At 42.5% G+C, this 25173-nt stretch overlaps 1 protein-coding gene across 1 annotated transcript in view; it reads right to left on the bottom strand.

Annotated features, from left to right (window-relative positions):
- The window catches only part of LOC126252232 (WAS/WASL-interacting protein family member 3-like), a 148550-nt gene that overhangs the window by 21198 nt on the left and 102179 nt on the right, over positions 1-25173 (bottom strand). The window contains exon 3 of the mRNA XM_049953104.1: positions 5287-5511. Within this exon, the coding sequence (XP_049809061.1) occupies positions 5287-5511 (225 nt within the window). The remainder of the gene's footprint in view (positions 1-5286; positions 5512-25173) is intronic.

The raw sequence follows: 25173 nt of genomic DNA, 5'->3' as shown, positions 1-25173 counted from the left end.
GCAGAGCTTGATTGTGTTCTGTTGAAAAGGGGGTTTTAGAATTGTCTACCGTTTCTCTCGTCATTTGTCATTTCCTGTGGTCATTTTCTTAGTGTGTTAGGATCCCTTGCTATCAGTCGAGCATTGTATTAATTTATTCCGTTGCTCGCAGGCAGCTACCCAAGGGGCTGCCCCGGAATCATGAACCTAAAGAAAGAGCACTTGCAGTATAATTTTAGAATTCAGGAACTTAGCACCGAGGGTAGTTTCCAGAGCTGGCGGCCAGGTTGTGCGTGGCCCTGGGCACCCCGCTTTGCGTTTCGGCGAGCACCATTGGGAAGGTAGGCGTTGGATGAGGTGCAGCGGAATGTGTCCTTTCTGCAGCACAGTCGACCTACTGTTCGGAAAATAGGTAGCATTCAGGACCACCTAGCACATTAGCAATTTCGTTTGAGGGACATTACCTCCTTGCCACTCAGCCAGCCTGAAGTTACCATGGTGTGGCAGTTGAGTGATCGAGTTAGGAATTTGCAGGTCCAAGCAACGTCCTTAGGCCTGGGAAGTCAGGAAACGGGAGCAAGCCCAGCAGCTACCCCACTAATCAGTTCGTTGATCAGGTGTCTGTGGCCCAAGGCTTAGGTCGCCCTCTAGCAAATCATTTCCCTAGGATTTCTTTTTTTTTTTTTCCCCATCAGTCTACTGACTGGTTTGATGCGGCCTGCCACGAATTCCTTTCCTGTGCTAACCTCTTCATCTCAGAGTAGCACTTGCAACCTACGTCCTCAATTATTTTGTTGACGTATTCCAATCTCTGTCTTTCTTCCTCTACAGTTTTTGCCCTCTACAGCTCCCTCTAGTACCATGGAAGTCACTCCCTCATGTCTTAGCAGATGTCCTATCATCCTGTCCCTCCTCCTTATCAGTGTTTTCCACATATTCCTTTCCTCTCCGATTCTGCGTAGAACCTCCTCATTCCTTACCTTATCAGTCCACCTAATTTTCAACATTCGTCTATAGCACCACATCTCAAATGCTTCGATTCTCTTCTGTTCCGGTTTTCCCATAGTCCATGTTTCGCTACCATACAATGCTGTACTCCAGACGTACATCCTCAGAAATTTCTTCCTCAAATTAAGGCCGGTATTCTTGGCCAGAAATGCCTTTTTGCCATAGCGAGTCTGCTTTTGATGTCCTCCTTGCTCCGTCCGTCATTGGTTATTTTACTGCCTAGGTAGCAGAATTCCTTAACTTCACTGACTTCGTGACCATCAATCCTGATGTTAAGTTTCTCGCTGTTCTCAATTCTACTACTTCTCATTACCTTCGTCTTTCTCCGATTTACTCTCAAACCATACTGTGTACTCATTAGACTGTTTATTTCGTTCAGAAGATCATTTAATTCTTCTTCACTTTCACTCAGGATAGCAATGTCATCAGCGAATCGTATCGTTGATATCCTATCACCTTGTATTTTAATTCCACTCCTGAACCTTTCTTTTATTTCCATCATTGCTTCTTCGATGTACAGATTGAAGAATAGGGGCGAAAGGCTACAGCCTTGTCTTACACCCTTCTTAATACGAGCACTTCGTTCTTGATCGTCCACTCTTATTATTCCCTCTTGGTTGTTGTACATATTGTATATGACCCGTCTCTCCATATAGCTTACCCCTACTTTTTCAGAATCTCGAACAGCTTGCACCATTTTATATTGTCGAACGCTTTTTCCATGTCGACAAATCCTAAGAAAGTGTCTTGATTTTTCTTTAGCCTTGCTTCCATTATTAGCCGTAACGTCAGAATTGCCTCTCTCGTCCCTTTACTTTTCCTAAAGCCAAACTGATCGTCACCTAGCGCATTCTCAATTTTCTTTTTCATTCTTCTGTATATTATTCTTGTAAGCAGCTTCGATGAATGAGCTGTTAAGCTGATTGTGCGATAATTCCCGCACTTGTCAGCTCTTGCCGTCTTCGGAATTGTGTGGATGATGCTTTTCCGAAAGTCAGCTGGTATGTCGCCAGACTCATATATTCTACACACCAACGTGAATAGTCGTTTTATTGCCACTTCCCCCAATGATTTTAGAAATTCTGATGGAATGTTATCTATCCCTTCTGCCTTATTTCACCGTAAGTCCTCCAAAGCACTTTTAAATTCCGATTCTAATACTGGATCCCCTATCTCTTCTAGACTACCAAACACGATTATGTGCTTACTCAAGGCCATTTCATAGCTTTCACTCAATACCTTTGGCCACGTCCAGCGTTTTTGTGGTTTTTGGTGCTATCTGAATTTCATGCGGATGCCTTGGGGACGCCTCACCATTTGATGTTAGCATTACTTTACCCCTTGGCGAAAGGTATTCTATTTTATATCTGAAGCTCAATAGGTCAACTAAGGGTACTGATTGTCGATAGGAAGCTCTCGCCGCGCATGCGGAACGAGCTTGAAAGTAAATATTACCGGCGGGTGAAAGCATCATTTGAGCCGATGAACCAGTATGTCGAGCGAGTGCGCCTAGCCACCTTGACTCTGGGTGTGTTAGTTTCGGAATTCAATACTGGCCTTTTCTTCCCACCCCACCTTCGGGAATTGCAGACATTGGTTGATTCCATTGAATGCCTGGCATTTTTGGATGAGCAGCGCAGGCGTGGGGAGCACTTGGAAGCTCCTCTGCTCACCTCGAGAATTAATAGGGCTCCTTAAGCATCCCTTTCTGGGAAAGGTTGTTTTCGGAGTGGCGCATACGATCGCTTGGTGCGCGAGAGTCCCACGAGCTCCTAGACCCGGCTTATGATACCCGGTGAATAAGGGGCGGGGGGAGGGGGGGGGAGGGGCTGTTACCGTCGGAGGCATGTCCCATGGTGCGCGCGTATTCAAGCTCCCTCCGGATGTGCCCTCACTTTTATCTGTGCCCGACTAGGAAAAGAACCCTTGTGCCCGGTGTTGAATTCCGGTACCTCCACGTCTTTCTTGAATTATAAAAGTATTTGGAGTCTGGGCATTTTTCTAAATTATCTTCCTTGTGCCGCTGCCCTCAGAGATTTCGTATGGCCAGTGCGTAAGAGTTGCCTGTGGTCGGCGAGTTGCGAGGTAGTTTGTCTATTTGTAATTTCTCGTGGACCACTACGCTCTTTCTTGTTAAAAATCTAGCGCTCAATTTGTCACTCGGGTGTGATTTTATTCAGAAAACTGGATTGGGTCTCGACTTTGTGAGCCGCACCTTCTCTTTTAGGTTTCACCTGGTGACAAGATAGCCTTTTGCTCTTGCCGTTGCGGTCCGCAGCTCGTGGTCGTGCGGTAGCGTTCTCGCTTCCCGCGCCCGGGTTCCCGGGTTCGATTCCCGGCGGGGTCAGGGATTTTCTCTGCCTCGTGATGACTGGGTGTTGTGTGATGTCCTTAGGTTAGTTAGGTTTAAGTAGTTCTAAGTTCTAGGGGACTGATGACCACAGATGTTAAGTCCCATAGTGCTCAGAGCCATTTGAACCATTTTGAACCTCTTGCCGTTGCGAAAGTGTGAGGGATTTAGTAAATTGTAACTCCAGTGAATTTGATGTGGCCCATCTTGAGCTGGGTCAAGTAGGTCAGTAGCTGAATTTATTCAGGAGTTTCCCCGTGTTTTCGCTAATAATCTGGGAGTCACTGACGTCGTGCAGTACCATATACGCTTGGCTGACGATACTACGGTGCGACAGTCTCCCAAAATGAAAATCTTGAGACCGAAACTGGCGAGTATGCTAAAGGAGGGGGTCATTAGGCCGTCTGCACCTCAATACGCATCACAGATTTTTCTCGTTCCTAAAGCTCAGGGCCAGGACTACAGGACGGTCTTTGGCGGATCTTCACAACTGCTTTACATGCTTTTGGGGGACTACGTGTTCCATGGTGTTTGATCTCAACCAAGCTTATTATCAGATTCCTCTTACCGAGGAGTCTAAACATGTCATCGTGTTTTGCACTGATTGGAACCATTATGAATTCAACCGGGTGCCATTCGGTTTGTCCACTGGGGAAGTTGTTTGTTAGATCATATCCTGGCGACCTGAAGTTTTCTTGTTCTGTAATTACCTTGGTGATGTTGTCATTTATAGTCAATCATTTGAGGATCATATTTCCCATCTTCGTGAGGTCCTCTCCAAGTCTCGGAATGAAGGGTTGACCGTTAAGCATTAGGATTGACCAGAAACGAACTGAGGTGCTGAAGAAATTTCAGCAGCCGCGAAATAGGTAGGACATTGTCAGATTTATTGAGATGGCGAATTACTTTCGCCATTTTTTCCCTGATTTTGCCCAGATGGCCGCTCCCAAGAATGAACTGCGTGGGAAGGGCGAGAAACTTGTCTGGGGTGAGAGCCAACAGGCGGCTTTTGAAGCTATGAAGGCTGCTATCACCAAACCGCTGGTCTTACCCATCCCGGATTTCGGAAAAAGATTTATCGTTCAAACTGATGCCTCCAGTGTCGGTATTGCTGCTGTGTTGTTGCAGGAAGATCAAGGTGTAAGACGCCCATTAGCTTTCGAGTCTAGAAGGTTGTCTGGGCCCAGGATGAAGTACTCCATTGATGAGTGCGAGGCACTAGTTGTGCTTTTCGCCTTAGAGAAGTTTAAGTTCTATCTTGATCATAGGGAATTTGATCTCGAGACAGACAATGAAGCCCTAAGTTGGGTGTTGGCTCGACCCAGGAAAACTGGGAGGATTGGTACGTTGGCGATTTCATTTCAAGCTGCGACAACTAAAGGATCTGACAACCAAGTCTCCAATCCCCTCAGTCGTATGTTTCAGGAGGAGGGGGCTGTCGAGAGTAAGGTCGTTAGTGAGTCTCACACGGTGTGTGCCGTTTTAGATAAAGTTACCGAGCTGCTTGTGGACTTTAATACCAAACAGGACCAAGGTCCGTTGTGGAGTCAAAACGAAGTGAACGCAGAATGTCCTGATATCACCTCCTCGACATAGTAGCACGGAATAGAGGAGTGCCATATTCAGAGTCCCAAAATTCGTCAATAGGTTTCCCCCGGCTCTTCTGTACGCCATACAGAATCAGCAAGCCTAAAAATGAAAGAAGCTCGCATCTGTCTGTATCACGCCAGTCAACTAATTTTCCAGACACTTTGATTTCCTCGTTGATTTGTGAACTGAACTATTATATCCAGCAATTCATTAGTAATAAACTGCCTGAAACAGTCAACAGCTGAGCTAACACTAACTGTACTAGGAATACCTGCTGAAAATCGTTGTATGTTGCGGATTGGAAATCTACGAATTGATGGTTCTTTTGTACTCCATGCAATATCCCGACCCATGCTTACCAGTACTGCACTTTCATCTTCTCCACTGTCATCATTTTCAGCAAGAATACCATTTTCTTCTAATTCATGTAAACAAATTTCATCACTTTGGTCTACCTGTGTCTCTGTTCCATCATCTTCGCCGTCACTACCTTCTGAATCACTACTGCTACGAAATAAGTCTTCCATAGCTTGTTCTACACTATAGCCAGGAGCAAAACGTATTCCATCCATGCTGAAATTACACTGCAACAACAAACGTACAACAAACGTACAAACGAACTTCCAGTTTGAGGTTAGTTTTGAGTAACACCTGAATAACACCTGAATTCAGTGTTACGAACTCAAAATACCTAAGAAAGAGATTGATAGTTGATAATCTATACATTCTATGAATGTTACATATAATCTATCTGGGGTCATAATTGACTCCAAAAGTAGTTTTTGTTAATTATTGATTTAAATGTTGCGTCAAGCGCTCTAAAAATTTTTGTGAGAGAACTACAATACTGTGTGGTAAAGTCATAAAATTCTGTATTTTTACAAGAAATAGAAATATTATTTTATCCATAGTAAAGATGATTGGGGTCACCTATGACCCCAGAGTGAGTCCTAGGGTTAAACAGTTTGTCTTACTCAGTAGACCTCGCGACATTGCTATAATGGCAGCAGTTTCATCCGACTGAAACATTTTTCCATCAACTCCACCACATCTTGCCAAAGATCGATTTTAGCACAATGCTGACGCAAGAAAGCCAGTCCCAGAATCATGTCATAGCTTTCACGGTGCACAGGCTCTAGACATTGTCTTCACTGAATCCTACCCAGGCAAAAATCTATGTCCACCAATCTCAATTGTGTTACATCTCCAGCACCCACTCTTCACCATTCCATGGTGGGTTGCATTCCTTATGTTCCACCGGATCGCTACTGGCAGTCGGCACATGTGCCCCTGTGCCCGACAATATCCTGCAGTTATTTCTCCCTACTATTCTTCTGAGCACACAAGCCATCTCTGCATACAAATTCGTAGGGTCTAGCTTTTCTGGGAATGCCTGTAGGTGCACCTTAACTGGCGTTTTACATCTGCCGGTTTCCTGCTTCCCTACTTCTAAAACTAGCGTTACCATTATGCTGAGCTCTGTGTCTACTTTCACTACCCCGTGCCTGACGCCATTGCTTCCGCTCCATCCGTTCACAAGTATAACACCTAATACTGGCTGAAAACGCTGTTCGTCCTTCGTCTAGCTTGCAATCCGCCTGGCACGTCATTTTCTTGCATTCTACTGTCAATCTCACAGCTGAATGTTAACTGATCGGAAACGCTGTCCATAGTGCCATTGACATTTCCGAAGGCGACGCTCTTAAAAATGCAACAAGTAGCTTCTGCTCAGCCTCACGTAAAAATATTTAATTTACCATAGTGTTCTGCCCCAACTCGTATGTACTACCATTAATCTTTTTTGGTCTACCAGCGAATTCTTCTGCCGATTCCATATGCTTCTTCGTTACCATGTACAACTGCTCTGTAATATGTCTGTCAATGTTTAACTTTGTACATCATTGAACTAACCCCTTTCTAAATTCCTCAAATGTTCCCCATAACCGACAAAAGTTTCCGCTTTCCCACTAAATCTTAATCTTACTATCGTCAAGAGTTCTGTATTATACCACACTCTCATCTCTGTCAATTTCCTAAGATCCTCCACAAACGCTTGCATATCCTCAGCTCATGTACCAGAGAAAGAAGCAACTAAAATGGCTTCCACCAGATCTGTTTTTCACTTTGGTGACTGCACTTTTGCCAGACTACTTAAATCCACACAAACTACTATCAATGAAGCTGACCTCTCCAATGATACACTAACTGCTTCTGGTTCTGATACTCCTTGTGTCTCTGACTCCGTCAAAATTTTGCCCTTCTTGTCACTCATTTTAAAACGCCATTAATTACAAGATACAAAATAAAATAATTTAAATCAATTCTTACATATAATCATTAAAAATTTTGATTGACGGCAATATCTAGCGATATGTCTGTAATAAATTATATTTAACATCGCAATCCAATGCTCATTCGTCCCCGAACTAATTTTTGCTACACTAATGGCCATTAAAATTGCTACACCACGAAGATGAGGTGCTACAGACGCGAAATTTAACCGACAGGAAGAAGATGCTGTGATATGCAAATGATTAGCTTTTCAGAGCATTTACACAAGGTTGGCGCCGGTGGCGACACCTACAACGTGCTGATGTGAGGAAAGTTTCCAACCGATTTCTCATACACAGACACCAGTTAACTGGCGTTGTCTGGTGAAACGTTGTTGTGATGCCTCGTGTAAGGGGGAGAAATGCGTACCATCACGTTTCCGACTTTGATAAAGATCGGATTGTAGCCTATAGAGATTGCAGTTTATCGTATCGCGACATTGCTGCTCGCGTTGGTCGAGATCCAGAATATGGAATCGGTGGGTTCAGGAGAGTAATAGGGAACGCCGTGCTGGATCCCAACGGCCTCGTATCACTAGCAGTCGAGACGACAGGCATATTATCCGCATGGCTGTAACGGATCGTGCAGCCACGTCTCGATCCCTGAGTCAACAGATGGGGACGTTTGCAAGACAACAACCATCTGCACGAACAGTTCGACGACGTTTGCAGCAGCATGGATATGAGCTCTGAGGCCATGGCTGCGGTTACCCTTGACGCTGCATCACAGACAGGAGCGCCTACGATGGTGTACTCAACGACGAACCTGGGTGCACGAATGGCAAAACGTCATTTTTTCGGATGAATCCAGGTTCTGTTTACAGCATCATGATGGTCGCATCCGTGTTTGGCGACATCTCGGTAAACGCACATTGGAAGCGTGTATTCGTCATCGCCTTTCTGGCCTTTCACCCGGCGTGATGGTATGGGGTGGCATTTGTTACACGTCTCGGCCACCTCTTGTTCGCATTGACGATACATTGAACAGTGGACGTTACATTTCAGATGTGTAACGACCTGCAGCTCTGCCCTTCATTCAATCCCTGCGAAACCCTACATTTCAGCAGGATAATGCACGACCGCATGTTGCAGGTCCTGTATGGACCTTTCTGGATACAGAAAACGTTGGACTGCTGCCCTGGACAGCACATTCTCCAAGTCTCTCACCAATTGAAAACGTCTGGTCAATGGTGGCCGAGCAACTGGCTCGTCACAATACGCCAGTGACTACTCTTGATGAACTGTGGTATCGTGTTGAAGCTGCATGCACAGCTGCTCCTGTACACGCCATCCAAGCTCTGTTTGACTCAATGCCCAGGCGTATCAAGGCCGTTATTACGGCCAGAGGTGGTTGTTTGGGGTACTGATTTCTCAGGCCCTATGCACCGAAACTGCGTGCAAATGTAATCACATGTCAGTTCTAGTATAATATATTTGTCCAATGAATACCCGTTTATCATCTGCATTTCTCCTTGGTGTAGCAATTTTAATGGCCAGTAGTGTATAAAGCTGACACCATGAACTAGCAGTCACCATCTTGAGGGTTGGATCCCTTCACTTCCAAATCAGAGGATTACGCTGCCTGAGCTGCACTCGACACTTTTGGAAGAGCCTCCTGCTGTCTGTTCATCTGTCCGCCACCAGCCAGCCAGCCAGCCGGTGCTACCGCCCGGTGCTCGCCACAGCCGCCGTCATGTGTTCGCCGTCGCCACCGAAGCCCGGTGCTCGCCGCCGCCTCCGCCGCCGCCGCCCTGGTGGGGCTCTGCCCCTCCCCCGTTGTTGCCGTCGCCGCTGTGCCAAGCTGGGGATACTGAGCCGCCCTGTTGCCGTCATCTTCCAGCCATTGCCCAGAGGGATTCGCCAGACCACCTTCACTTCCTGCCGCCCCTTACTGGTCGAGTCGCCGCTGCCTCCCTCCCCCTTTGCTGACAGCTCCTTCGTCGTCGCCGCCGTTTCTCGTCCATGCCACCGTCACCGCCACTGTCGTCAGCACCACTGTCACCGTCTTTACGCCCCACTTGCTCACCACCTTCAACATTTGCACCTCCCCTTCCGCTGCTCCAACTAGCATCACACGGAGCTCATCAGCAGACTTTATCCCCATTCTCCCTTCCCTTCCTGTCCACCCTACTCCTGCGCCATTTTCAACCATCACTTCCCTCGACACTCACTCACCCTTAGCTATCACCCCACCGTCATTTTTGGGTTTCCCACCACTCTCTGCGCCACCTATGTCAGGCTCCCAGCCAGCATGAATCTCTGTCCACCACAGTGCTACACCCACACCCCCACCCCCTGCATAACCTGCCCTCAGGGAGGACCTGCCCCCTTGACACCTACCCCTCCAACCCATCCCTCAGACTCTTTCTCGCCCTGTCCTATCCAAGAAATCGACCAAATGCCCAAAGTTTTAGATGGGATCAAATTTTACCTTGCACCTTATCTTGACAAGAAATATAATGCTGCTTTAGAACACTTACTATTTAGTGTAGTGGTTAATATCACTTAGCTCCCACATGATGGGGTGGGGGTAAGAAAGAGTTGGTGATGCTTGAAATTTACACTGCTCTGCATGACTAGCATGCTTTGCCACTAGTACTGGAATGGATTCCAGGTGGTATACCTGTGGATAGGCATGGTTGAACTGAGAGAGGGGTGTGGAGGAGATGGATAGTAAGAAGGCGAGGAGGAGATGGTTAGCAAGATGGGGTGGAGGAGATTGACAGAGAGAAGGGAAGAAGAAGATGGACATTGACATAGACAGGGGGAGGAGGAGACAGGGAGATAACAGAAGGAGAGGGCCAAGGATATGGGGGAGAAAGAAGATGGAAAGAGAAGGACAGAGACACAGAGAGGAGAAGACATGTGCGTGCAACATGTGTGCAGTAGGTGTAATGAATGGTGAAGTGGATAAAAGGCTAGTAATAATAAAATTTTTGTGTTTTTGTTATCATTACTTGCTACAATTCAATAAAACAGAGAATTCTTTGCTTCCATGTCGCAGAATTTGAAGCTTCTGAGTGGTGGCAGAAGTGTAGTTTGCAACAAAAACTTGGCATTTGGGAAGTGATAAGATCTTGACTAAAAGAGGCATGAACATGAAATCTGCATGAAAGCAGCAGTTTTGGTGTATCTGAAGAACAGTAAGCTATATCTACCATAAAAATTCTCAGATATTAGTGATGGGAAGCATGACTTTCAATAGTGGCACGAGATGCACAGTTTATTGCGGTAGTGTGAATAACGTGGACACAGTTGATTTCGAAAATAGTTGTATGAAACAACGTAATTTCCTTCTTTTCCATGTGTGCATATTAATATCAGTGTGTATAAAACGTCAATTCCTGTTCATAAAGTATCACATAGTGGAAATATAAGAGAAAGCTGTTGTGGTTTTTTATTCAAATGGCAATGGAGTTTAGTTTCCACATACAAGATAATTGGTTCTGGCTATCATCTAAACGCCTTTTGAAGTCAATGAAAATAATACAGTCGGTAAAGAAACGGTGCCTTAGGGAATCAGAGCGCTTTGTTGCATTTGAAGAACATGAAGATCATGAAATATTCATGACACTCAGCTGTTTCTTATCAGTACAACAAACTGGTTGACAATTACAGTAGTTAAACATAATTCACATTATATCCTATAAGCCTTCAAAAAGAAGTTCAGTGTCAATATGAATCATTTGGGTGGATACAGCTCTTAAAACGTGGCTAGTTGCTTCAGACATTTCACATAACTACACAACTTTAAGAGCCAGCCACTTGCAACATATATTATATATTATGACTTCTGAAGATGAATAAATGTGCTTAATTTTGTGATGAACAAAGAAAGAAATGTAATGTTTTTGTAGCAAATTTGTGTCTAGAATATTTTGTTTCTGCCTGTGTGGGTGTGGTACTGAGATCGCACGTGTACTCAGAATGATGTACAGACGGAATAGTAGCAGTATGACTATGAATCATTTACAGGCAGACTTAGTTAAGCAACATTTCAAGAAACTAATGCAAAATCACTACTCATTAATGTAGTGGGAAAGAGGAAAAGATGAAATCTGCCAAGAAAGCAGTGCAATATTTCACATAAGTATTTTTTTAATGAGATATAAAACAAAGACAGCTGATATTTACTGATGAAACAGTACAGCATTTGACTTAATATTTTGTTAGTGTTATGTGAAACGGAAAGAGATGAAATCTAATGATGAAATAGTACAGTATTCACCAAAAAACTTTTTCAGTGAACAATGAAAATAGGGAGAAATATTACATATGGGTGGAACATCATGCTATTTTTCTTTCTCTCTTTCTCCCCGCATATGTGTGTGTGTGTGTGTGTGTGTGTGTGTGTGTATGTGTGTGTGTGTGTGAGAGAGAGAGAGAGAGAGAGAGAGAGAGAGAGAGAGAGAGAGATAGATAGAGAGAGAGTCTGTGTATGTGCCGATTTATGTAATTCAAGTGAAGCTTATGTAATTTTTTTTTTTTTTTGGAAGTAATGCAGACATTTGAACATGGTGCACAAAAACATCAGATACTTTTGAACATGATGGGCTAGATAATGATTGTCCGTGTAGTTTTACTGCATCCCTCAGTAAAATATTGTGTTGTGATTGACTATTTCATTAAAAAAATGTTAAGACATTCAGTTTCTGAACAGTACCATATTGGAATTTCTTTTAATTTCCCATCTTGGGTTTTGAAGTTTTTTTGCCATCGAGATTTCGGATTTTTAAATTTACTGCTAACGCCTTCTGAATTTTAAATTTTCTACTATCGTCATTTTTATCTCATCACTTGGCACTATTCAAGGTCATTCAACAGCAGAGTGGGTCAGAACATACATTGTCTTACTACTGTAATGTCATTAGTGAGTATTATCATTGATGAATTTCACCCTTACTTTTAATCCCATTCTTGAACATTTTCTTTATTCCTATCATTGCCCCTTCCATGCATAGACTGAACGGCAGGGACAAAAGACATTCCATTCCCTATCTTGGACAATTTTATATTCTTGAATGTTTTTTCCATGTCAACTAATCCATGATCACTTCTTAATTTTTCTAAAAGTTTCGTTTCCATTATCCAGTGCGAGATCAGATCTGCAGCCCTAGGACCCTTACCTTTCTGAAAGCTAAACAGATAGTTATGTAAGAGATGCTCAACATTCTTTTCCATTCATCTATATATTATTCTTCTTGGAAATTTGGATAATTTATAAGCTGATTGATGGTTCTCTTACTTATCTTTCCTTGTTCTCTTCTAAGTTGAGTGGATGATATTTTTCCTAAAATCTCATAGATTCCACACACTGTCTTGAATATATACTTATTTGTCATTTCCCACAGTGACATCAGAAATTTTGAAGGAGTTTAACTATCCCTTCTGCTTTATTTGAGCGAAAGTCTTCCAAAATTTGCTCACTCTCTTGTAGAGTCTTTCAATGTACACTTTCCACCTACCCATTTAGTATGAAGGCACCTGTGTGGTGTTGATCGAGTGTGTGCAGGAAGAGGTGTTTGTGGGTGGGCAGGCAGAAGACATTATGTTAAAGGGTACTGTAATGTTGTCACACCATGGTAGGTGAGATTTAGACGAGGGTGGTGAGCAAGCTGAAGGTGAAGTGGGCCTGGTTGTGGGAGTAGGTGGCATAGATGGTGAGGTGCAAGATGGCAGTGAGGGTGATTTGGGAAAGGGTGTGGGGGCGTTGGGAAGAGTGGATGTTATGTAAGACAATGATGATGAAGTAGATAATGTCCTATGCGGTAAGAGGAGGGCAGAGGTAGTTGTTTGGGTGGATGGAATCATCTACTGGATGGATGGGGATGGTAACCTCTGGAGTGATGGGAGGAGGCTTTGCTTTACACTTATATGAGTAGGTAGGTTGGGATTCATTGCAGGTATTCCAGGAGGGGGAGAGGTGAGGTTGGGGCAGTTCTTCAGGAAGTGTGAATTTTTGCAATGTGGTCAGGTGGGGAGACTCTTACAATCAGTAGTGACATCCACATTATATTTAAGGCAGCATTGGCAACAGTAGGATTGGAGGGGGGAAGGGAAAGGGTCAGCTTTATTGCGTCTGTTAAAGGTGAGGGCTCCTTCTGTAAGGAGGCAGTCAATGGAGGAGGAGGATTCAGTGAATAGTATCATAAGGTAATTCAGTGCGGCATCATTAAAGATGCAACAGTCCGAGCAGATTTCAGTGTCAGGGTGGGAATTGAGATCCGTCAACACCTCAGCCTCTGCGATCAATGGGCTAAGCTTCGTGATGACAGTGGTGAAAGTCGGCAGATATCAGGGAGGTTGAGGCTCACGTGGAGAGGAGGGGTAAGGGTCGCTTGTGGGCCAAAGTGGATAATGGGATTTTTTAGAGGAGATCCGTGTGGAAGGATGCATTGGGGGATTTGATGAGGAATGAGTCCTTCAGAGAAGGGAGGACATTGGGGATGTATTTACCAATGGCCTGGGTGAGGGTGTGGGCATTGAGGAATTGAGTATCAGGATTGAAGAGGATGGAAGTGTGGGTCAAAGAAGATGTAAGGGTGGGGGATGGGGTCGCATCTATGGGGTGGGTGGGTCGTGGGGCTCAGGGATTTTCTTTGTGGAGAGGGTTAAATTATCACAGCAGTACAGTTTGTGTAGAAAGTGTGTAACATCCAATTGTCATACTTTATTTTTTTTTTAGATGTTGAAGTAATCTTCAGTACTGTGGACCTGCAACAAATGATGACAAATATGGATACAGTATTAAATTTACAAAAATAATAAATAGCTTCTTTACCTAATCCTTAATTGCACATCCTTGCAAATGAGCTATCTAAGTAACCCACAAAACTCAGAAATTAGTCAAAAAAGGACATTCGATGCCAATGGCCTTCTTTGCAACTACCCTAGATGTGTCACTTCATAATTTCATTACAACATACCGAGCACTCTGATGTGTTGAAACAGCGTACGGTTTTCACAGTTAATGTACATTATCAGGACATTCTTGTAATCAGTGCAAGTGGTACTACCACAACTCAACCAGTTCTCTAATTGTGCTGTTATGTCAGTGTGAATACGACCATCTGAAATGCATTATGAAATTTTTGTGACGTTCCATTCCATTTTCATCGCTTTTAGGAAAGCCACCATTTGAAATGCATTTTGGAATTTTTTCGATGTTCCAATTTGCTCCATTTTGTTTTAAAAATCTGAAATGCATTAAGGAAGCTTTTTGGCGTTCCAATCTGTTCCATTCAGTTTTAACGTTCTGTGCGTATGCCGCTATGTGGAATTCAACATGGAATTTTTTTGCTGTTCTGATCCGTTCCATTTGGTTTTTGCGGTCTGTGTGTATGCTGCTATTTCAACTACAGTTTGGAATTTTGTTGTTGTTTCTACTCATTATTTTCTGTTCTGCAATAAACACAATTTTACAGTTAAAAGCAAAAATGTTGATTTCAATAATGTGCGTTATTGCAAGAATTTCGATAGTATTTTAATCTGATATCTGCTACACCGTGAGCAGTTCCATATTGTGGCATAAATTCAGAAATTTGCTTATAATCAGCTCAAATGCTGATTGAGCTGTGGTTGTCAAAATGTCTCTCAGTTCCATTGGATAAGGAATTAGTCTTTAAAGACATGTGCTGACATCTACAGGAAACTGCTATTGCTGAAAAGGAAGAGAAATTGATCCCCTTTGTGTACATTATCATGTATTTAAACCCATTTCTCAACTGCTACAGGACTTGATTCAAGAAGAGAATCTATTCCAAAAGAAGACTGAGACGAAGAACGTCAAGCCAAAGAAATCAAGGTATTTATGGAAGCAGAAGGCCGAGGTACTGGAGGAGGCGGAGGAGATCAATCTGACGAGAGAGACAGTGATCTGAAGGAAATGAAGAAGAGCCATTAAACAAAATTATAGCAGAGACATGAAGTACAATGGCAGCATTATTTTTTTGGTGGACGAATAGAACGAAACGCGTGATACTCTATATGGCATCATAGTTGAAGTGACAGCCAGAGTTTGGATGATTGGTGATTTACAGATAGATGTCTATGGAGAGGATTTCATAATTCACAGAATAAATGAGACGATTGTATAGCTTATTGTCTAAAGTTAAACCTCCTGCGATAAGTTACACAAAATGAAGTCTTCAAAGTATGGTAAAATTTTCATGTTTACCAATGCTCATAATCAAAGCTATCTCTGCTAAAGACAAGTAATTGGCAACAGAGGCTACAAATCTACCCCTATTATTAAGCTTACATTAGATAACACTAGAAGATCACTATTGAAAGTTGATAACATGGTACAAGCATGATAGGTAACGCAAATGAACTTGATGTTAGAGACTGGAGGACGAACTCCAACGAACCATTAGCAGATATCGACTATGTCCACTGGATTAACATAGATGGATTGATAGAGTGATTAGTCTTCTTCCTAGTATTGAAAGTAAAAGCAATAATTCATATGATAAAAATATAATACCTATCAAAGAGCAACTCTGAGGCGCAGTGATCTTTGCTTACAGTTTATGATGACTGTGGAAAATAAAGTGAAACACCTATAACCGAACCATCACGACTATGTCTTTGTTATCAATTTGTTCTTTTATCAGGCAACAAATTGTGTGCAAAAGTATCTGGTTACTGGGTAATAATTCCTAAAACACAGTTACTTTATTACCATGAGCTATAATGCATTCTTTACTTTGTGTATTAATATCGTTTACGTATGCCAAACGTGTCCAAAACTTTTATGGTGAGATACGTTGGATGCAGTTCCGCATATTAAGTCGCTATGCACGAAAAAGGCATGACCTTGACTGCGAAAGATATCGTTCTATCACCCAATAGAGTTTCGGCAACAGTCATGATACTTGTAGCAAATTTTATCAATTTGTAAATCGTGTGTGCCCTAAACTGATCTATTGTTAAAAAAGGATCGAGTACTAAATCCCAAAGTTATGATTATATCCGCCACTCAAACAGTCATTCTCTGCAGTAACAGAAAGAGACCTACTTTTAACTCGCCTTATGTGCAGCCCTCTGTAATAAGTACAGCAACTACTAATTTATGTAGCCAAGCTCTGAAGCAGGTAACTTACTTTATTGCTTCTGAAAGTTGTTGTGAATCAGTATTTAATTTTTATCTGTGTAATTTGTACTTACAGTTGAAAATAGAAGCAATCTGCATTTCTCCTGATGCTATAATTGGACAGCCATAATTAAAGTTTCACTTGAGCAACGACTGAAAACTATTGATCATAGCCAGCACTTTCATTCAAGCAAAATTAATGTCAGCAAATGAAGAAAATGAGATCAATGCTTTGACTTTGCTTTCCCTTCTGTTTAAATGAGTAGAAATAGGACGTCATGCTAATTTTGAATCTGAAATGTTATCGGATTATGCAAATACGATTTCGACATTGTAATTTTAACACAAACTATTAATTACAGTATATGACATAAGAAGTAGGCTTGTGACTGGATGTGGGTTAAATGAACTTTCGAAATACAGTGAATATAGAAATTGTATTATTCCCATGAAGTTGTTAAAACTTGCACTAAGTTGACTGTCACTTGGTTCGCAAACCCAAGAATAAATCTAACAAATGACATAAGCATCCTGCCGTGTAGTAGGTGTCGTGTAACAGATTGTGGCAAACAATTTTATACAGCTTCTTCACGTTTCTGACAAAGCAAATTAACGTGATCCACCATGACTTCTTCCAGAGCCATGACTCCAGAAACTTTGGAACATCACAAGTCCGGAAATACCAGCTGACATAAGCATACCAGAGACAATGTACTGTATAAATGAGCAGGTAAGAGCCATACCAGTTTATAAGTGATTCGATGCACAATAAATTTCGAAATTGAATTTATTAGCTTGGTTCATAACTTCGTAGCTTTTTCCCACAAGTTTAAACACAACAGATACACTTAAAGGACACTTTAGTCATCAATAATATATTCTCTTTCGCTATTTACAAGTCTGCCAACGCTGGGACGACTTTTCGATTCCGCATCTGTAGAAATCACGTGGTTTTGAAGCAAAGAACTCGTCGAGTCATGTTCGGAGCGCATTTCATCCGGAACGGAGGTTCCTTGAAGGTTGTACGATAGAGAGCGGAAAAGGTGAAAATCTTGGGGCACAAGGCAGGCGAACAAGGTGGGTGCGAAATGACCTCCCGAACCAACCCTTGCATAGTGTTTTCTGTCAGTACAATACGGGCGGGCGTTATCATGGAGTAGCATCCCTTTACGCAATCTTCTTGGTCGTTGTTTTAGGACTTCGTCTGGAACACGTCTCAGTTACTGACAATACATGCCAGCAATGACGATTACGCCTTGGGGAAGCAATTCGTAGCACATCACACCGTCGCTGTTCCTTCACATGTCTAACACTATTTTTTGTGGACGCGCACAGTTCCTTGTACGGGGAGTTTCTGCTGTGTTTGGGCTCAAAGATCCCTTTCTTTCTCTTGTGTTGGCATAAAGGCACCATTTCGCCTCACCACTAACGATACAGGTTAGGAATCGTCAGTGTTGCTCACGAGCCAATTGATGACGAGCAAGGAGAGATACACATACGGCCAGCCGGCCGGAGTGGCCGAGCGGTTCTAGGCGCTACAGTCTGGAACCGTGTGACCGCTTCGGTCGCAGGTTCGAATCCTGCCTCGGGCATGGATGTGTGTGATCTCCTTAGGTTAGTTAGGTTTAAGTAATTCTAAGTTCTAGGGGACTGATGACCTCGGAAGTTAAGTCGCATAGTGCTCAGAGCCATTTGAACAATTTTGAACATACGGCCAACCGCTGATATTTTTGATTTTGGCTTAAAGCATGCGGTATCCATACACGCAATTTTAGAAAATTCCGCATTGCATGCAGATGGATGGTGTAAGTATCACAGTTCAACATATTTGCCAGCTATCGGGTACGCTGACTTTCATTATTGTGGATCAATGCATTTAAACTATCTTCATCAAACTCCTAAAGTCTTCCTGAACGAAGAGACAATAATGTCAAAACTATCCTCCTCAAAAAGAGAAAATCATTTTCTTGTTGTGCTCTATCCAGTGGCACTATCCACACACACGGCGTAAATGGTTCGGGCTGCCTCCGGTGCTGCCACCCCTCTACTGAACACAGACAGAAGAAAATCTTGCAAATGTTCCAATTTCGCCACTAGCAATTTTTTTCTAGTGTCCACAGCTCCACTCACTGTCTTCAGATGAGAAAATGGCATTCTTTAAGCTGAAATAGCAACAGTGAATTACAAATAAATGTGCCAGTCGATAAATAAACCCATAGCAACAGGACTACCAACATGCAAAACAAAAAGTCTACGAACCTATGCAACAACCTAATATATCAACATCCATCAACAACTCTACCGCACTGGTCAATGTGTCGCTACCATTTGTTCCTTATTATTTGTGCATGGGCAATCATCATGCTCACCGAAGTCATCAAAAAAAGTCCCAAAGAAGCTCCTCGACTAAGATACCTGAATACCTTAAATTTATCTTTCTCAAATTACACACATCAATAAAATTATTCCGAAATTCGTGCCAGTGAAACAAAAATTGGGACTGAGGCATACATACCTGAACACATTCCAAATGGATATATATCAATTCGCAATGAGTCAAGATGACTAAATAAAAACAAAGAAAAATGTGAGTAACAACAAAATCGTCTGTTTCCCAAGGGATATTTTTCGCAGCACTCTTCAACAACTGTAACACTGTGGGAATTTCTCCTCGCTCGGGATGCATGCTTGAATTCGTTGTGCCATACCAGCGATAAGATCATGAAGCAACCCTTGGTCCAAATTACCTACTCTTCAGTGGCGTTTCAGCGTAAATCGCGCAGAGTACGGGATCGTTGTCGATGTCCAGAAACTACTCCTTCAATCGATCCCATATACACTATGTGATCAAAAGTTTCCGGACACCCCCAAAAACATACGTTTTCATATCAGGTCCATTCTGCTGCCACCTACTGCCAGATACTCCATATTAGCGGCCTCAGTAGTCATTAGACATCGTGAGAGAGCAGAGTGGGGTGCTCCGCGGAACTCACGGACTCTGAACGTGGTCAGGTGTTTGGGTGTCACTTGGGTTATACGTCTTTAAGCGAGATATCCGCACTCCTAAACATCCCTAGGTCCACTGTTTCCGATCGGATGGCGAAGTGAAACGTGAAGAGACACGTAGAGCACGAAAGCGCCCAGGCCGACCTCGTCTATTGACTGACTGCCGACAATTGAAGAGGGTCGTAATGAGTAATTGGCAGACATCTGTCCAGACCATCAACAGGAATTCCAAATTGCATCAGGATCCACTGCAAGTAGGCGGCAGGTGAGAAAATTTGGATTTCATGGTCGAACGGTTGTTCATAAGCCACATGTCACGCCGGTAAATGCCAAACACGCCTCACCAGGTGTAAGGAGCGTAAACATTAGACGACTGAGCAGTGGAAAACCGTTGTGTAGAGTGACAAATCACAGTACACAATGTGGCGATCCGATGGGAAGGTGTGGGTATGGCGAATACCCGGTGAACGTCATCTACCAGCGTGTGTAGTGCCAAAAGAAAAATTCGGAGGTGGTGGTGTTATGGTATAGTCGTGTTTTTCATGGAGGGGGCTTTCACCCCTTGTTGCTTTGCGTGACACTATGTAACCTCCCCGCAGAAATATTGTTAAATAAAAATGGAAATGGAGCCAAGCGTAAGCTCCCCGCATAAAAATTGATAAAAAATGAAAATTGACCAAAAACCCACACAATAATATTAATTAAATAATAAACCATGAACCAAATGTAACCAACAGAAATAATAATCTCTGGTAAATTTTATAAGGACAGCAGCGCTGACCTTCGGCCCTGTATTCTGAATAAAAAAACAAAAATTCTTACCTCAATAAAAACTGCAACTATATCTGCTCTTAATTATACATTCTTCGACACAGCTTCGTGCAATGCTGGCGTATATTTTGTTTTTAATTCTTGGAAGGAATGCATAGGAAATATTCTTTAAATTGAAATGAATGTTTTTCATTAAAAAAAAGTTACTTTATATTGTAAAAATTATTGTTGGGGCATTTTTTTAAACAAATTAAATTACAATTAACCTACATTATTAATTATGCGCAAGGCTGCTTCTTTACCTTCTACAACAATACTCATCCTCCAGAGTCCTGACCAGAGTCGCGACCAGAGCACACAGCCGACGCATGCCGACTCCCGCAGACTACTGTCCACTCGCTACTAAAGCCGACCGACTACTACTATATCCGACTGACTACTACTGTCGGCTGACTACTACTGTCGACTCGCGCAGACTAGCGCAGACTCGCGACAAGCAACAACTAACAATAAACTACTCTCTGGTCACAGATTCTGTCATGCCTCGCCCATCGCCGGCGAAGCATACGCGTTACATAACCCTCCACTGGGGGGGCAAAAATTTGGCAGCGATGGTGAGTCAGCCGGACTTGCCATGAGCAACAAATTTTTTATAATTAATTAACTTTACAATCACAGAATATATACATATATATATAGGTGCATAATATGAAATAAAATATAGTGCACATGCACTGAGTACAGACATATCAAGCAATGACAAAATGTATACACAATGAGTACAAAACATATTAACAAATGGCAAAAGTGCACACGCACTGTAGTAGTGAACATATCAGGAAATCACAAATGTATAGGCAACGAGTACAAATCATATTGAGAAATGACAAAAGTGCACACGCACTGTAGTTCAGAACATATCAGCAAATCACAAAATGTATATGCAATGAATACAAATCATGTTAACAAAAATGACGAAAGTGCACACGTACTGTAATACAGAACATATCTGGGAATCACAAAATGTATACGTAAAGAGTACAAATGGCATAAAGTGCACACGCATTGTAAAACTCTCTAATATTTTTACAACAAATAAACATATCAAGGAGTGAAATAAAGTGCACACGCACTATAGTACAGAACATATCAGGAAATCACAAATGTATAGGCAACGAGTACAAATCATATTGAGAAATGACATAGAGTGCACACGCACTGTAAAACTCTCTAGCGGCGAGAGAGGCGGTTGTTGAGTGGAAGGGGAGGCAACCCGGAAGCATGGCGGGCAAGGCGTTGCTGGTCTGGTGGGCTGAGGAAATGAGCCTGGAACAGTTGGTGCGCTAGGTGCCCTGATCAAACAGTGTTATTGCAGAAGTGTTAAAGCTTGATGGGAAAACGTGATAGCTGCATTTTGTGCCGATGTAAGCACTTATGAAGCCGACGTTTGAATTAAAGCACGATTGTTTTGCCTCTACTGACAGTCTACTGAAGACGTCTCTTGGAATTGTTCACCCTGTTGTGACGGTCTGTCTCTTGTGAAGTACCGAGTACTGTTAGTGGTTCAGAGACAAGGTGACAAATTTAATAGTGGTCAGTCCTTTGCAATGAGGCACTAATATTATAAAAGGAACATTGTAGGCATCCCCACAAGGCACCAAACTAATAGACTGGTGTTTCTCTTAATTGTATTGGTTGCAGTCTAACGTTGCATACCTCATTTACCTGATTACGGATGCTTACATGTTATTTGTTAAGCTGGTGAAATGTTGTTGTTTCCAGTGTGTAACGTATATTTATTGCAGGTTAATGAAACCAGTGTCTGAGTCCTAAGTATAGGAGGCCAAGATCTGTGCCAATGAACGCCATGCAATGTCGCTTTTGTAAAACGAAAACACGCCGTATTCACGTTCTATGCTTCTGAATTACTGGGCAGAACAATGGCAGCGCTTCTGGCGCGTTGTAACAGAAGCAAAGTACCATTTTGTATTTATTATAGATTTCCGTATTTCTGTAAGGGGTATTCATCTACGGGGCTCTCACCTGGAACGAAAGACCACTGAGTCCCATGATTATGGTTTCTTAAAAGTATTATGATTCTATAAAGGTAATAAATTTAGATTTCGCATCTGTTTTCTTAAATATTCTCTTCTTAACATGCTGTTGTCTTTGATTATCAGAAACTATATTATGGAAGATAAAGGTTGTTTGAAACCGGTCTTTGACAAGACTTTGCTGCAACAGTTCAATTTTTAGTAACTTTATCCTTTTATCCTTGTACCAGTAAAGGAAACAAAAGAAAAATTCGGAGTAGGTATTAAAATCCATGGAGAAGAAATAAAAACTTTGAGGTTCGCCGATGACATTTTAATTCTGTCAGAGACAGCAAAGGACTTGGAAGAGCAGTTGAACGGAATGGACAGTGTCTTGAAAGGAGGATATAAGATGAACATGAACAAAAGCAACATGAGAATCATGGAATGTAGTCGAATTAAGTCGGGTGATGCTGACGGAATTAGATTAGGAAATGAAACGCTTAAAGTAGTAAATGAGTTTTGCTATTTGGGGAGCAAAATAACTGATGATGGTCGAAGTAGAGAGGATATAAAATGTAGACTGGCAATGGCAAGGAAAGCGTTTCTGAAGAAGAGGAATTTGTTAACATCGAGTATAGATTTAAGTGTCAGGAAGTCGTTTCTGAAAGTTTTTAATGGAGTGTAGCCATGTATGGAAGTGAAACATGGACGATAAATAGTTTGGACAGGAAGAGAACAGAAGCTTTCGAAATGTGGTGCTACGGAAGAATGCTGAAGATTAGATGGGTAGATCACGTAACTAATGAGGAGGTATTGAACGGAATAGGGGAGAAGAGGAGTTTGTGGCACAACTTGACAAGAAGAAGGGACCGATTGGTAGGGCATGTTCTGAGGCATCAAGGGATCACAAACTTAGCATTGGAGGACAGCATGGAGGGTAAAAATCGTATAGCGAGACCAAGAGATGAATACATTAAGCAGATTCAGAAAGATGTAGGTTGCAGTAAGTACTGCGAGATGAAGAAGCTTGCACAGGATAGAGTAGCATGGAGAGCTGCATCAAACCAGTCTCAGGACTGAAGACCACAACAACAACAACATTTTAACTTACAATCGTTATGTTGTTTCAAGTATGCTAATTGTACTTGAGATGGCTGTTGTGCAATTTCATAAATAAATTTGACCTTCATTTTGTACTCATTTAATCGATTCCACGAATAATTATTTTGGGTCCCAACTCGCTGCTACGATAATAACAGCAAGATGGATGTCACCTAGTCATCAAGTCACTTGAACGAAGCACAGGGCTTCCTGTTCCAAACATACGGGTTTATTGTTGTATGGCTGCTCCCTTGCCAACATAGGACGGGAGATAGGCACTTGAAAAATACGCTGGGGAGATTGTAGCCAGTGGTGAGAACTGCCAAAACATAGAACACGTAAGGAAAAGATTGGAGTTCCTGAATTACTAGGCGGCAGCTGCAAGATCGGAAATTTTTCAGTGTGAATGAAGACAGCGAGATGTGGTCACGAAATATCATTCAGTCACTGAGCGGAATTGCAGTTTCGGCCCACAATGACAAAACCGTTATCACTGAAGTCTCCAGCAATTGGTGAGCTAGTGAGAAATCAAGAGGACGTGCAGTCATTCGGCTGGACCGTGAAGAGACAGTGATGAGACAGTAAGTTTGCCTTATGTGACATGCAAGACCATTGTTGACTCAGTCTTTAAACTCTGACTCAGATCCCTCCTTACGTTCCAATATTTATCTTCTCTTTTTTCTATTCTGAAGTTGCTCCATGTTAAATGGATCAATCCTTGCGGTCAGTTGCTCGAGTCGTTAAGCAGCCGACTAGATTGCACACTGCCTTGTCTGCTGTCAGCCTCCAAATAACACAGTAACACGGCTTCTGCCAGACAATTAGCACAGACAATAGCCCCGGCGGCGCAGACACAGGAAGGCAGCGTCGGTCACCGCTCGCAGCCTGAATGGTTATGGCCAGATATTAGCCAGCACAGAAAACGAAGCGAGTTGACGAGATGCTAGTGTGTTACCCCGAAGCTGCTGAACATGGAAGATGAGTGCTACCAGCTGTCAGTCAACAACCACACAACAACAAGATGTTCAACGTGTCGCACCGATCGTGCATCTGCCAACAAAAACTGACGCCGTTGAGTGATGAGATAGTCCATTTCAGCTTTTACTTGCCCAGCTACTGAGCTGAGCTGTGCCCAGGCAAATCATTCCCGAGGCGTATACTAACGATATCAGAGTAAACGAACATGTTTTCATGTTTCAGTCCTTTAATAAATTTTGTTGACTCTCAGATCAACTCCTTGAATTCACTACACGACGTATCTATTGCCGCATTACTGACATGTGTTGAGCCAACATAGTGAGTGTACTACAGAATACTGGAATAATTTCGCACAGGCAACAGCACGACTTTGACAAGTTCACGATGTTTCATGAAGCAATTCGAACACAATAGTGAATGAGACAATGACCATTGCTCTAAAATTAAGGTTTTATAGATGCATGGAAGCAATAATTAGTCGTCTTGATTCGAGCCTTCATTGCTTCATTGAGTGCAGGTTGTAATTTTTGATCTCGCGAACATTTCGGTTCCGCAGGTCAACGTACGTCGTACAGTGAAAGATGAATTGTGTACCAGAATCATCCACTGACGTTACGTGGGAACAAAGACTGTCTGTATAATTCTGTATAAACCAGAATTTCTCTAACGTAAGGGTGGTGATCCCATTACTGGAGATACATGACAGACGAAGTCCTAAGCATTCTGACTCGTATACGAATTTTGTCTCCGATCTCCACCATGCAAAGTATGCTTTCTGTACCGGCTCCCACAGGAGTTATTTCAGCGTTTCAGTGACACTGTCATCCTTACTAATCAGTCCGAAGAGGAATATCGCAAGTTAATACTTTTTAAATTATTTCTGTTTATTCTGTTAGCCCAACTTTATGCTCTTCAAACCAATCGCTAACA

The sequence above is a fragment of the Schistocerca nitens genome, chromosome 4 (assembly GCF_023898315.1).
Source record: "Schistocerca nitens isolate TAMUIC-IGC-003100 chromosome 4, iqSchNite1.1, whole genome shotgun sequence".
In the NCBI taxonomy this organism is placed as follows: Eukaryota; Metazoa; Arthropoda; class Insecta; order Orthoptera; family Acrididae; genus Schistocerca; species Schistocerca nitens.
This window is presented reverse-complemented; position numbering and strand designations above follow the sequence as displayed.